Source organism: Xylocopa sonorina, chromosome 13 (genome assembly GCF_050948175.1).
Source record: "Xylocopa sonorina isolate GNS202 chromosome 13, iyXylSono1_principal, whole genome shotgun sequence".
Taxonomy (NCBI): Eukaryota; Metazoa; Arthropoda; class Insecta; order Hymenoptera; family Apidae; genus Xylocopa; species Xylocopa sonorina.
Genome location: NC_135205.1, coordinates 2,859,511 through 2,873,818, shown reverse-complemented (window position 1 = coordinate 2,873,818; position 14,308 = coordinate 2,859,511). Strand labels below are relative to the sequence as shown.

The following is a 14,308-nucleotide window of genomic DNA, read 5'->3' as shown; positions in this document are numbered from 1 at the left end:
TTCGTTCATACATCAGTTCGCTTCACCTGCACGAAACCGGTCTGAAAAGTTGCACTTTCACATACCTACGTCCGCGACGAGGGAATCGCGTTGCAAGGGCCGATCGAAAAATCGCGATCGGTTGTACGCGTTCTTTCTTCTTCCCAAAAACTCATCACGAGTACTCGGTCGCTCGTTCATTTCCACGGGTAAGAGAGGCGAATTTTGTAATCCGCTGATTAACAACTCGCTCGTTCTGATTAATTAAAGCGCGCTGCCGTTATGAAATTAGTAATATTGCGGATCGTATAATTAACTTGCACGTATTACGGGCAAACAGTTTGGAGATATTATGCTTTTTTAGAATTACGTACAAATGAAAACTATAGAGCATACAAAATAAACAAATACTAAGTAAAGATCATACTATTCAAACGAAATCTGCAATGTAAATTTATGTAACATTTAAAAGTCTCATACATCATGTTAAATTTTATTATGTACGTTTTAACATGCTGATTGCAACTTGAGTAGAATGTAAAGTCAAATTCTAGCAATTTTCAATTGCTCGTTCCACCCCTACTTCTCAGCAAACAAGAAGGGGTCCTCACCAACCCTTTGAAACGAGCTTTAGAAATGTAATTGGTCAGGTGATTGTAAATAATCGTCGTGAAGTAAACGATTACCAAAACATGGAAGTAATCACTGATAGCTGACCGTCGTTCTCGCATTTACATATGAGCTCATTATAATTGAATATTAATTACCGTGCGTACATATACGTCACAACGAGAAATACGCGGACATGAATATTAATTCCGTGTCAAAATCAGAACGAGCCGTTGTTGTTATTAATAACGCGATATTGCGCACCAATCTATCTCTGGAAAGTAACAAAATATATAATATGTATGCAGGATATCGGATGCAATTGAACTAGAGATTATTCTCCGCGAGGCTAACGGGCATACGTTGAAATGATGAACATCACGATGGAAGCTGGCAATGTGTGTCGTAACTTTACATTATTTTATTGATATTGGTCATACTGTAGAGCGAACCTTATTTCGTATGATCGACTCTACGTAAAGCAATGCAACGCCAGAAACGCACGTTGCTGGTGTCCGTCATTTCAACGATACATGCGATCCCAATCTAAACTTAAATCATGGTCATTAATCATAACGACGTAAGAAGTGTTTATCTGCAGACAAGAAATGAAAATTTATTGTTTAATGGTCCATAAGGACTAGTACACTGGGACAGAGAAACGATATTCCAATAAACCACGTACACGATCGCCTCGAACGAAAATAACTTTATTTGCCGATACAATTTACATCCGCAAATGATTTCGAACGTTATAAACGAATCGTTTCGGCGGCTCGCTATTCTTTCATCGCGCAATCATCCATCTCTTCTCGCCGAGCGGACAATTTCATATGCTCTATGCCGTGTATTTTTCAATTTCATCGGCAGACAAACGAGCTTACAACTGCCCCAGCGCAGAGGAAACAAAATCCATCCGTGCTGTCCCATTTAACACTCCACGCGTTTATGCGTTCCTCAGTGACGGAAATTAAATACGCGAGTATTGGTATTTTCGAAAATTTCAGATATTACGCTGCACCGTTTTTAGCCTGCAAAACTCGAAATGATTTTCATTTACTTTTCACGTGAATGACGAACGTGTTCGATGTTCGCTGCTAGTTAGACTTCGATAAGTTTTGTTTATATTCTCGACAGTAATATAAAGATTGCACAATGATCTCAGTCGAAGTTATCGCGAAAGAAACGCTCGAGTGTACGTTTAATTTTTCTAAATGAAAGTTCATCGTTGTTCCCTGGTAAGGAAATTATGGTTGCTGATTAAATACGTGCATGTTGTTAAATCCAAACGGTAAACATAGCTCTCCGCAATATTACGTTTCACAGCTCTCATTCGCGATTTACATTTCCACGATTTCACGATCCTATTTCGTTTCCATTTTCGTTTGAAATTACATCAGAACGAAGATACCGCGGAAAAATATTAAAATTTTTCAAAAGAAACATCTTTTGTATCCACGGAACTGTTCTGTGTCCATTAAAAGCATTTCGCTCTAATTTGCGCGCCCCGCTGGCCAGTTAACTTCGTACCCTTAGTTGTGAAACTGCCTGTATAATAAGATTTCCAAGGAGCCTTTCATGACTCGACTGCAGACAGTTAATATGCTTTTCGAGCGTAAATTTCACCCCTTTGTAAAAGTGTTCAACCGACCAGCCAAGTACGATACTGCAGCAGAGAAAAAGTTCGGTTTACTTTATGCGAATTTAAATGCGTCATCAATTTCTCTATACCCACAATGGAAATAAAACCGAAGAAACGATTCGACGGGCAGTGCTGACAAGTTCGAATTAAATTTTCAAACGTGGCTACATTAAAAAGTCAAACGAGGGGTGAAAGGTTGTATAATAAAAACCGCAACTGCAAACAAATAACTACCTCTGCTTGCGGTAGCGAAGAAGTAATTAACTAATGAGAAAAACAGAAGCCCTTTCTAATTTATTTCTTGGCATAAAAGTACTCATGAACTTCGTAGAAATTTTCACCCTGAATACGTAACTGAAAATCACTTCGAGTCAAATACCATAAATTGGAACACTAACATAATTATTAAAAATATAGCTAAAATAGAGGAAGGACAGAAATTCGTTTCGTTGAACCTTGTGCAGTATTCAAATGAAACTAATTTAAAACAAAAATTGGAAGTTTAATAATATCTTGCAGAAATATTCAATACATATCTTTACCGACTTCCGTTAACCCCTTACACTTAAGATATAGTTCGACATTTTCTTCCATCAATCGCATAATCAAAAATAGAACTGTTATAAAATATTTACAATTATTTTCTAAATTAAACTTTGCCATTTAAACATCACTGTACAGAATTTTCCAAATTTTCATATCAACACAGTTTGCATTCCAAATGAATCTCAAAAAACTGAATATTAAAGTGCAAGGCGTTAAATTATGCAACGAATATATTCCATATATTCGCATCTATACTTATCAGTATTACATATTTTATTAATCATTTCGAGTCACTTTCGATGTTGCACCCGTGAAAAAATAATTAACAAAAAAGTATACGCTCTAACACGAATGTAATACAAATCTGAACAGTGCACAAGGAAAAATAGAAGAACGAAGAAAAAGTAAAAAATAATAATGTACTCACCGCAAACCGCCGGACCCTCGTCCGAGCCATCCTTGCAGTCATTGTCACCATCGCAGTACCACGTCCCGGGTATGCACTTGCCGTTCGCGCACTTGAACTCCGACTCGAGGCAGAACTGTGGATCTGCAAGCCCACCGTTGTTGTGATCATAATTGTCAGGGGCGGCGGTTACATATGTGGATGAGCGTGCGTACAGCGCGATGCACGTAAATTGCAACAGCAATATGCACGTGCATCGCGAAACGATGAAAAGGCACATCGGGGTTCCAGTGAACCGCATGCTCGCGAGGATATATGTCTTTATCAGTCCCTTTTCCAGTCACACGAGGCGTACACGGCGTAACATTCGCGTGTATCGGTGTTCACGGAGGATGGGTGGAACGGTGTGTTCCCGTGCACCTTCGGAGGCGCTACTTTAAACGGTGATCCAATATAAAAGCTTTCAGCAGCGCGCAACGACGCTTCACTATAGCCCTTTCTCTCCCCTGCGGAGGCAGGCCTAGCTGCTGCCTTTCTTCCTCCTCTACCTTCCTCTTTCTCTCTCTCTCTCTCTCTCTCTCGCTTGCAGTTAATATCGCCAGCGGCAGAAAATCGTCTGTCGATCGTTTTATTGCGGCTCGCGGAGTTTCAAGTGTTACGTGAAACGACCGATAAAACGCTGTATACGCGATTACCGCAGCAGGCGAAACTGTACTAGGTCGAGCCAGCGAGGCAAAAGTACCAGATAGCACGAAACACCGGGACCATCTATTCAGAACATCTTTCGAGCTTCATTGGCTTCCTATCCCTCGAACGGAATAAAATCCTTTCACCCTCGGAAAGCCCGCCAAGCCCGCAGAGGTCTCTCACTCTTCTACACCATCAAAAGTCACAATACTCTGATCCCTTTCTCTCTTCTATCTCGGCAACCGATTTATATGTACTAGCATGGGCCACCTACGGAACCCGACCAAACAATCGTCCGTGAAACGATTTTCCAATAAATCGACTCCTCGACTCGACTACGTCGCACGACCGAGATTACTCTTTTCACGTCTAGGATACACCTCTTTCTCGTCTCTATATGGAAGTGGAATCACTGGACGGACACGTCCGGAGAACACGAGGTGAAACGACGGATGGGAAAGGGGTGGAAAAAGTTTCATCCGCGAAACTCTCCTCGAGGTTTCTTACGTAACTTCGAGGAGGACGCGGTCACGATGCGATCAGTCTGTGTGCCACTGGAGCAGAATGCAACGTCGAAGGGGGCGAAAAAACACCGACGCGGTTACCCTTTAGCGAAACACCGCGGCCTTTCTTTCAACGACTCGATCGAACGAACGATGCACTCGCGTTGCCAGTTGTGGATGCTGTAAGCCAGCAGGCGAGTAAAGGGGCCCCTATATATGGGCCTGAGGACTGAGAGACGATGTATGTATACGTGTGTAGAATGCACGCAACATAACCCGGCGGCAGCCGCCAAGCGTCGCAGACGAATCAAACGCGATTGTTATTCAATTTTGCGCGAGCTAACAGAAAACTGCGACGCCGATTCGCTGAATCAGGAAGCGGCTAGCGGTTCGTATGATCAAGGACACTCGAGTCTGACCGATTATTTAAGTGGCGATGATAACGTCGCGGCCATGAAATCATTCTAACACCCACACGCAATCGCGGTTGACTTGTACATCAGAAAATCGTTCGGAGGAGAGAGCGAATGCTTTCCACTTGCTATCGAGCAACGTACGTGTCGCAATAAAATGATTTAATCGATTGTCTGGCTATATTCCCATGTGAGTTGATCGATGAATTCAATGGTTGAATTGTTAGAAGATTGTTGCGTCCCGTATTCGGTGGTTGAGCAGAAAGATAATTGGGATAATGGTTTTTCGATGATTACACCGCGATGGTGTATTAGAAATAAAAATTTATTTCTATTCGAGGAAATACCTTGTAAACAATTTTCTTGCTTAAGTAAATGCTTTTTCATTTGGAAAAAAATTCTAATGTTTCTCCGATAGTATTGAAATAGTAATAAATTAATTTTTTCCGTGCGCACGTGTAAAAATATAAATGGACAGAAAGAAAACAGGCTAAAAGAGTGGAAAGCTTCAATATCGTATATTTATTTTATTCAATATTTTTCTTGCGGATATTTTTGTATATCCCATGTGAAAATAATGAAAAATATTATTTCTATTGCAAATAGCAATTTGGATGAAATATAAAATGGTAAAAACGTAAAAAATAAGTTGAATACACAGAATTGCTTTTTATATCCATAGACATTTCTCTCTTATTTTGCACGAATATCTGCAATCTACTAATCGCTATCCAAATAATAAAATAAATGTAAGAGTGCAACCATACTACGCACAACTATGTATATGAATTCTTAACGTATTAAGAAATCACTCTACCAATTTTTTCTCAACTAGAATAGATTCAAGTGTCATCCGCAATTTCTCTTATTTTTTTTCTAAATACTTTTAGTAGCCTGACTGAAACTCGCACGACAACCGTGTAAGTGCGTACAGTAAGCTGTATTACCAATTTAAGCTGAACCCCAGATGCAGCAACATCTGAACCGAACTCGCGGAGGTAGAGCAGAGGTAGAGCGAATCGCGATTGACCTGAAAACGAGTGTTCGCGAAACGTAACAGCAATGGGAAACGAATGAGAAAAAAATGTAATATTAAAATCAGATATTATGCTCGGGGTAAGCTCGGGAAAAGTGCACCCGAGAAAAACAAAGAGAAGGAGAAGCGGAAAAGGGGAGAGAGAGGAAAAAAAGCAGTTTGAAACAAACTCGAAGGAAACAAAGCGAAATGAAGTCGTACGCAAATTTGAAGGGGGTCGTTCCGTGGATTTCTGTTCGTTTCATGCAATTTTAAAACGCGCACTACCGCACAGTTAAAACGCGATCAGCCTCTGAACGCGATAGAACACAAAATCCACGATGTTTTATTGTCCGCGCATTTCTGACGCCAAGCATCGATAAGCACGCGATCCAATATATTTTTTTCCGTTATTTCCGCCGCTCGTGGATATGTATATTTAGCGGCGCCCATGCCAGAAGAAGCGCAATGATCGGCATTGCACAATCGGCCGAGAGAGCAGATCGAACTAGAATTCAGGAAGTGGCACTGTGTGGTAGTAAAATTGACTGCGTGATTAGCCACGCGTTAAATCGTATCGCATTAAGGTTCACGTGATCCACGGTTTTATCGACGTCACGGAAAAGCTGTTGAAACTTCTGGTTCGGAAAAATCGACATAGAAAAATTCAGTTAATCAACCGCCGCCGTTCAGGAGTTAGCGAGAGGGTAAAGAAGGAGGGAACGGGAGTCGAAATAGGGGAAGTCGGCCACGAAGGGAAGGGAAGAGGACAGGCGGACAACGAGACGAGCCAATCGCGGACGGATCTCCGGATCTCGTTTTAATCCAAGACGCAGTACGAAGACCGAGATTCTTTTTGCGCGTCCGTTTCGCGCTTACCCCCGTTTAATGATCACAAAAATGCGATACAATTGATACAATATGCATAGGCGATTGCTGTGCACGCTAAGTTCGAAGAACAAAACGAGTACGCAGAAAAGTACGTCGTTCGTTTGATGACTTAGCGGAAGAACATTTTTTTCTCGATAAGATAATGAGCGAGAAGAACGAGAAAATCACGAAAATTAATCAGGACAGATGCACGATATTCAGTTCGTAACCTTATTCTAAATTTTGCAAGATTCATTTGTGTTTGTTCGATATCGACAAATTCATTTTTTGCTTTCAGAGCATAGTCGTTCAGGAAAATGAAACACCTGAAATCGTCGAAATTATAAAATGCACTGAATTCTTACAATACCTCTGGCACCATTTTGTAAAAACATTAGCTATACCTGCTAAATCTTAAGACAGCGTCATCGTTATAAGCTATTTATACCTTTCAAAATGAAATGGGTTCTTTACTCCACTTAGGAATATGTAGCACTCCAGGGGATAAACCAAGTACAGAAAAGATACGAGGGGTTGCGTAGAAAAATAACATACCGTGAAAATCGCATTAACGGATTTAATTTCTCAGACGTCCCTTTATCTCTTCCCTTTCCTTCGTAAACAGCCATTAACGATCGTATGTATTTCCCAACATTACCTTACGACCGATGTCATTTGAGCTCCAAGCGAAATTTCACTTTGAAATTACCCCAAAATGAAAAGAAAAATCGGAGATTGCTACATTTGGAATCGCGTGTACATACAACGAATGCTGATCCAAGTAAACGTTTCGCTCCTTAATATTAAACAAACTGGTAAAATCGAGTACAACCCTCTTCGAAGTAGATACATTTTTATTGTTAAAGTGAAGTCACATGGAAACATAATTTTTAAACAGAAGAAAAAAAAAGCCGCAGAGAAGGAAATGTAAAAGTGCGAATGAGCGATCCGTTGTCTGTTCATTTGATTGCACGACGTCTCGAAAGTGAAATCGCATAGGTAGCTTCAAGCGTGCAAGAAATGCCCGACACGCCGCGTCTTAAAATGAAAAAACGGCGTACGAGGAAGCAGGAAGCCAACGGGCACGAACGAAACGCGGACGACGATCGGCCAGAGAGGCAATAGGTAACACGGTTCTATCGATTTAAATGGCGACGCATGAAACGGGATTCTTGCGGACTCGCCGTTGGCGAGTTCCACCTTTTAAGGGGTGCGTGAAGTCGGTTTCTTCAACCCTTTGCGCTCGATCACATTCTTTAAGGAGACAAATTTGCGAATTCCATGATACAACTGTTTAAATAGCAATCTAAATTGCATCTAACTATGTACACGTTAAAGCAATGGCAATAAAATCTGGAACGCGCTTTCGTAAAAGCACTGTTCAGAAAAACAATGAACAAAGGCATAGCAAAAACCAGTAGATCGATTTGATTGAAATTATGAGATAACTTTAATCGTAGGAATTTTTCACACCTCTCTTAGCTTTTGCGTACAGAAAATATTTGTGTATATATCAATTCTTTTTATTTGCGATAATGTATCGCACAAAAGCCGTGATCAACAGGGACCTTTTGAAAAGAGAAGGATGTATCGTTTTCTGACCACGTATTCTTTGCTGGCGAACAATCGGGTGCCTGATTCCAGTCAATGGAAAGCGAGGATAACGAGTTCCGTTATTAACGAGGTCAGTCATGTCTGTATCATTTTTTACCAGTCCAGCCTCGAGATCATTTCCTGTCAATCGAATAAGCTCGCTGAAGCACGCTCTCAATTTTGCAGCAACTAATTGCTGCTAAATCCGTGATTACGCGAAAATAACGTTCCGAATGCGCGACACGGTTATCAAGCTGGCACATCCAATATATTTCGCCAAGTTTCCCGTCCTGGACGGGAACCATGATCTCGATACCGTAGAATTATCTATTCATCGCGAGAGCAACGTTCAGTTTTAAACATCCAGCTTTACCCTGATCTAATTGCCTCGATGCTCCACGACGTTTAAACCTTAATTACCAGCGTATATACCGTACGTTTGGACCGGTTCCTTTTCCTCGAAGCTTGCAAACGCGTTTCAGATAATCTGTTAGGAATATTTTCAAAATTAGCAAGTATAGCAATAAGCTAGCTACAAAAAATGTAGCTTAAAAAAATGTTTCAATTTTGAGCATAAAGGAATGATGAAAATAATGTAAGGTGTTACGATCGAATCGAAGCTCTGCATCCAGTTTGATAATGGTAACTTAACGATAACTTTCTACATCTTGTGAAACGTTCGATATTTTTTTTCCACAGAAACAAAAATTGTCCGTAGAGAATTCACGATCAATTGATCATCAATTTGAAGTTATCGAATTAAGTGAATCCTTCTACAGACGCGAGACGAACTTTCACACCGATAGTTATTGTTCAAGCGACCGTTTAACATTTTGTTAATCACGCGTAGAGAGTACGAATCGCCCACGTCCAATCAAAAGTATGAATGGGGCATTTCGGTAGCTTCTGGACGCTATTTCCAGTAATCAAGAGTTAAATCGAGATGTCTTTGAAAGACACGAATCTCATTAGTAAGATCCATTAACGGTGAACTTGCAGAAATTCGTAGCACGTTAAACAGAAGAGAATTAAGCGAAATAAATAAAGAGGCAATGAAACGGTGAAAGCTAAGAACGCTGTGATTAAGCAACAAGGAAACTCCGATTAATTTTCAACTGGATTTTTCCAGTTCTCAAAAGGGAGAAAAAAAAATCCCTACGTGCAATAACGCAAAACCAATTACTCTACGTGCGTTTACTATTTTCTTGACAACCGTACACACAGATTAATGCAACTCGGTATGCACTCTCGAAAGTAAGAAACGTTATATTCGCGTTTCAACGGGGAGAGGTAATTTACCATGTTATAGCGTCGACGGTGATTATTATCATTCGTCCCGTGATTATTACCAAGGCCTGTCCCAGCCTTTCAAGTCGGCGACCGAATTTTTTTTCGTGCATTCGAATCAAATATCGCGTTGCATATAATGGCAATCGCGATCACGTAATTGGAAATACCGATTGCGCGCCGCAGTCGTTCAATTTTATCCCCCACAAAAAAAAAACCGTAAAATGTTGATTTGACGTAAGAAGAAAACGCACTACGGGAGATGTAAAAAAAGAATAGAACGAAAGGTTTGTTGTGAAAAAACTATGAGATAACGCGGATAGATTTGATCAGACGAAAACATCAACTTTTTTTGCGTATTTATTAAATAGGATTCCCGTGTTATTGTATTTTTATCCCGATGATCGCGCAACTTTCTCTCTGATCCGCACGCACACGAGTACTAAATCGAACAAAATGGGAGAATCGAAACGCGTATCAGATTTAATATTGTACTGAAAACTGAATTGCAGAGATGGAGGGAAAAATGAGAGGGAAAGAGAGACAGAGGGAGGAAGAGAGAGAGGTGTCTTTCGATGCGAAGGGGAGCACGAAAAGAGGCTCTGCTTGCCTTTAAGGCTCTCCTCTTTCACGAAAGGCCAATTCGCCGGGATCTCGAACTACTTTTTCATAGCGTTCGTGTAGCACTTGTAAAATGCTTCGTGCAAAGAGGTCGGCACGTAATATCCCGTCTTTACGCCGGTGCACAATGCCGCTCGAAATTTGGGCGCGCCCCTTCTCGTGTAACACGCTCGATCTACGGCCAAGATGTGTACGAAGTTACCATGTGGCGATAGTTACATTCGAGTCGTTAACTCGTCGAACGAGTTTACAGCGCGAAATTTTGGCCAGCCAGTGTTTCGCTCCGCGAGAACGGAGTCGGAATTATAGGACGTTGGTTGGAGCAGCGGAATTGTGGATCTTCGAGAGAAGATCTCGTTTCTACTCTCGTTCCGATCTCTGGCTAAGTTAATTTAACCACTGCTCTGTTTCGTTCGGCACTGTTTGACCTGGAACGATTCCCCTTTACCCTTGAACGAATACAGAGTATTTAAGATAGCTTCTGGGAACGGAAGATCAAACAAAACGACGAGGAAAGGCGAAAAAAGTCGAAGCCCCAGCGCGATTAAATGAAAATCACTTCGGGCAAAATATTATCTACTTAATTAAACGACGATGTTTACGTGAAAAATTCTTCATCTATTAATCGCGGTGAAGTTGTGTAATCTATAGAAAGCAAAGCATACTATTGTACATTTAAAAAGTATACGACAAAGTCTACGAAATTTTTGTTGCATGCCAAAAACTATTTGCAATGCAGCAGCTGAACTGAAGATAAAGCGAGACAGGCAGTTAAACGGTTTTTCCAAATAATTTCCAGACATGATTCTCGCTCATATCGAACTACTTACTTACAGCAATCAGTTGGAAGCAGCAACGAAATTTAGAGCTGCAATAATTCAGACTGTGCGCCGTTAATTTACTATAAATCAAACAAAGAGCCGGTTTTATCAAGATCCCCGAGGGCTGTTCACGAGCTAGCCCTGAGAGAACATGGGTAACGCACGAACCCTAGCGAAAATAGAACTGGTGTAAATCAGTAAGTACTTAATGCCACAGCGAGCAAGAATTGTAAAGGCATGTATAATTCATTCCTCGGATCGTCATCCCTTCCCGTTGTTATTTATTTTAAGCCAGTTCCATTCAATGAATCATGTAACCACATTATCTGCTGCGATGCACGCTTAAAAACTGTATACTTAACTGTATACTGAAACTATCCTACAGTATCAATAATCTACAATAACCCAAGATATTAAACTGTAACTTCCATTTGTAAATTTCGATATATAAACGTGAAACATATATGTACGATGAGATGATCAACCCAAGTCCCCTCACGAACGACTGGACCCCTCACTTTTCTCTTGACCAATGGTACACCAATCGGATTTTGTTAACTATTTCTAACTCGGTTGGAATCAATCGAAGGCTACCGTCTACGACCGCGAAGCGTGCTGAGAAAGCGGCTATGTGCACCAGCCGAAAGTAGCTGACAAGAAAGGAACACCCTCGAGAGAGAAGCGTCGAAGGAGCAGCAGCAGCAGCAAGCGGGAGCAGCAATCGATGCGGCCACCAATATGTCGACCACTCGACCAAGCTAGCCCTACGTGCCATGCCACCGCACGATCAGCAAGCACGACTGGCTTTCACCATAATTATATGGTACTATGGATCCGTTCGTATATACATACAAACACGCACGTGTGCGTTTCTGTGCTAGCAGCCGAATCGGTTCTCTGCAGAATGGAGACTGATGCAACCGGTGCAGGCCTTGCGCTACAAATTACGATAGCCCTAGGCGCGGCAAGGGGACCCCGTGAGGGCACCAAGACGACGACGACGACGACGATGATGGAGAAGAAGTGCAAGAAAAAAGTCGCAGACAGAAAGGGGAGAGCCGAGTCGACCAAGTTTGGCACACGAGAAGAATACCGAGACGAACGGCTCCTCTAAACCAGGTAACCCCGCCAAACTTTAATGCAACACCACACTTTTCGAATACTTTTCCCCTTTCCAACCATGGAATTTTTTAATCTTTCTAAGAACAATCTTTCCCGTGAGCGACGAAGAAAAATATGATTCATGAAGAGCAGAGAACAGTGTAAACTATAGTTTTATTCGATGCTTTGACTAAATGATCATTTAAGTTATTTATTTCTCGAGCTATTAATGTAACTTTAACTTCTTCTCTAATCGTATTTAGTTTCACTTAATTTGTATAATCGTATCCTACGTAGTAATTATAAACGACTCGACTAATATCAATATAATGGTGTACCGTTAATACGTAGTAATTTCAAGATACTTGGTAAGTCCAATTTTCTTTGAGCTATTTTCTAATTTAGGAACGAATTAGAATGAAAATCATATTGTATAAAACGTGATATGGTAGTCAAGGTAAAGTTTGCGCAGTTATCCGTGGTTCTCAATCGTGAAATGTAAGGTAACGAAGTCTGTTATAAGAGAAGCATCTATGGTGAAGTCAACCTGAAAGACTTATAAAGTAAGATTGGCTAATTTGGAATCAAACATCGCGCGGTACTTTATTTGGACGAGCAAATCGAAGAATATGCGCGAAACGACCATCTTCCAGCGTTTCAAGTTGGAAATTACTCCGATAATTAATGAATTCCACTGCTCTACAGATTTTATCTGACAAAAGAAAGTACATATTGCGAAAATATCTGTATTGTAAGTACATCAATAAAATAAAAGGACAGTTATTCCAGGAGGAAGGCGATGAAAATAGGTGGATGGATTACAGAAAAAAAATTGATTTCAATATGTAAAGTGAATAAAAGCTTGGTTTAAAAAGATAAGAAAAATCGGTTTGACGAACTTTTTAAAAATTATACAGTTAAATGATCCACAAAAAGATAAAAACGAAGTTCGCGTGTAAATGATCAACATGTTCCGAGAAGACCAGACGAAATGCTTGCTTCTATAGCTGTCGTCCGGTTTCTTCAACGATGCTTTACATTTTACTGTTCTTTTTTCCAAGTCTTTTTCCCCGCCCCCCAGAGTTCGCCATGGGCACCTCACCTCGACATTTTAACGTTCGTATTCAACCCCTGATAAATCTACACACGTTTATCTCCTTCCGGCATTCGCGATATTATTTGCCAACTTAGCAATTAAGCACATTAATCGTCATATGTTGAAAAATGTAATATTTAATTTTATAATAATATTTCCTTTTCAATCCGATTACATGGTGCAGACAAGGAAGCGAAACAGTATATTAAATTTTCCATCTGTGCACCGTTCATTCCAGACTAAATTTATTTCTAATATGGTCATTTAAGAGAAATTTCTGCTACACAGGTTCCTATAAACTGTTTCTAGTGATCGATCTGAGACACCAGAGCGATCCACCACAAACTCGCCAGCCTCTTGGCGGCTCTAGAAAAAAAGTACATTAGAAACGCTAACCTGTCTGATGCAAGATCGCTGGGAACCTACGTGTTACCGATACTCGTATATCAGAACGAAAGAAAACTCGTAGGGCAAACAAGGACGCCAGCCTTTTCTAGAATCTTTACAGAAATTCCACAACCATACCTGTAATCTCGTATTCATAAAATTATTAAGTACAATTATCATCCTGCCTCGCATGTTCCTTTTTTTTTATTCTCATTTCCTTGAAATTGTAACTGTTCCTGTTTCGACCGTACTGTTCCTGTCACGTTGCATAAAATAAACGTTAGTAACCGAACCACCCATTATCGCGTGATACTTGCACGATTTCCTGATCCTTAAGCCCTGTAATTAAGCTATGCTTTTATACGGGCAATGAATGACGACGTGTACGCAAGTTAACTTAAAAATCGAAATCGGTCACTTCAAAGGTACACAAACAGTTGATAAGTAACGTTTGTCCGTGAACACAGATGTGGTTAAATAGTAGTTATTATAAGCCTAAATTATTCGTCGGATTAAACCAAAATCTCATTGGGACTTCGTAGATTAAACCAAAATCTCATTGGGACTTCGTAGATTCATCCTTCGTAGATTCATCCTTCGTAGATACAACCAGGTTATACAACTGTGTATAATGGGTTGCTTGCCAACAGGGGCTCGGAATCAATGTCCTACTACTAACACATTAAACGACATTTACCCTGTACTGTCTAATCATATTGATCGAGGCGAAGT

At 40.6% G+C, this 14,308-nt stretch overlaps 1 protein-coding gene across 4 annotated transcripts in view; it reads right to left on the bottom strand.

The window, feature by feature from the left end:
- LOC143430209 (low-density lipoprotein receptor-related protein 8) overlaps positions 1–14,308 on the bottom strand; it is a 35,859-nt gene that overhangs the window by 17,478 nt on the left and 4,073 nt on the right. For all 4 annotated transcript variants that reach the window (XM_076906258.1, XM_076906257.1, XM_076906256.1 and 1 more), the window contains exon 3: positions 3,204–3,326. In XM_076906258.1, the coding sequence (XP_076762373.1) occupies positions 3,204–3,326 (123 nt within the window). The remainder of the gene's footprint in view (positions 1–3,203; positions 3,327–14,308) is intronic.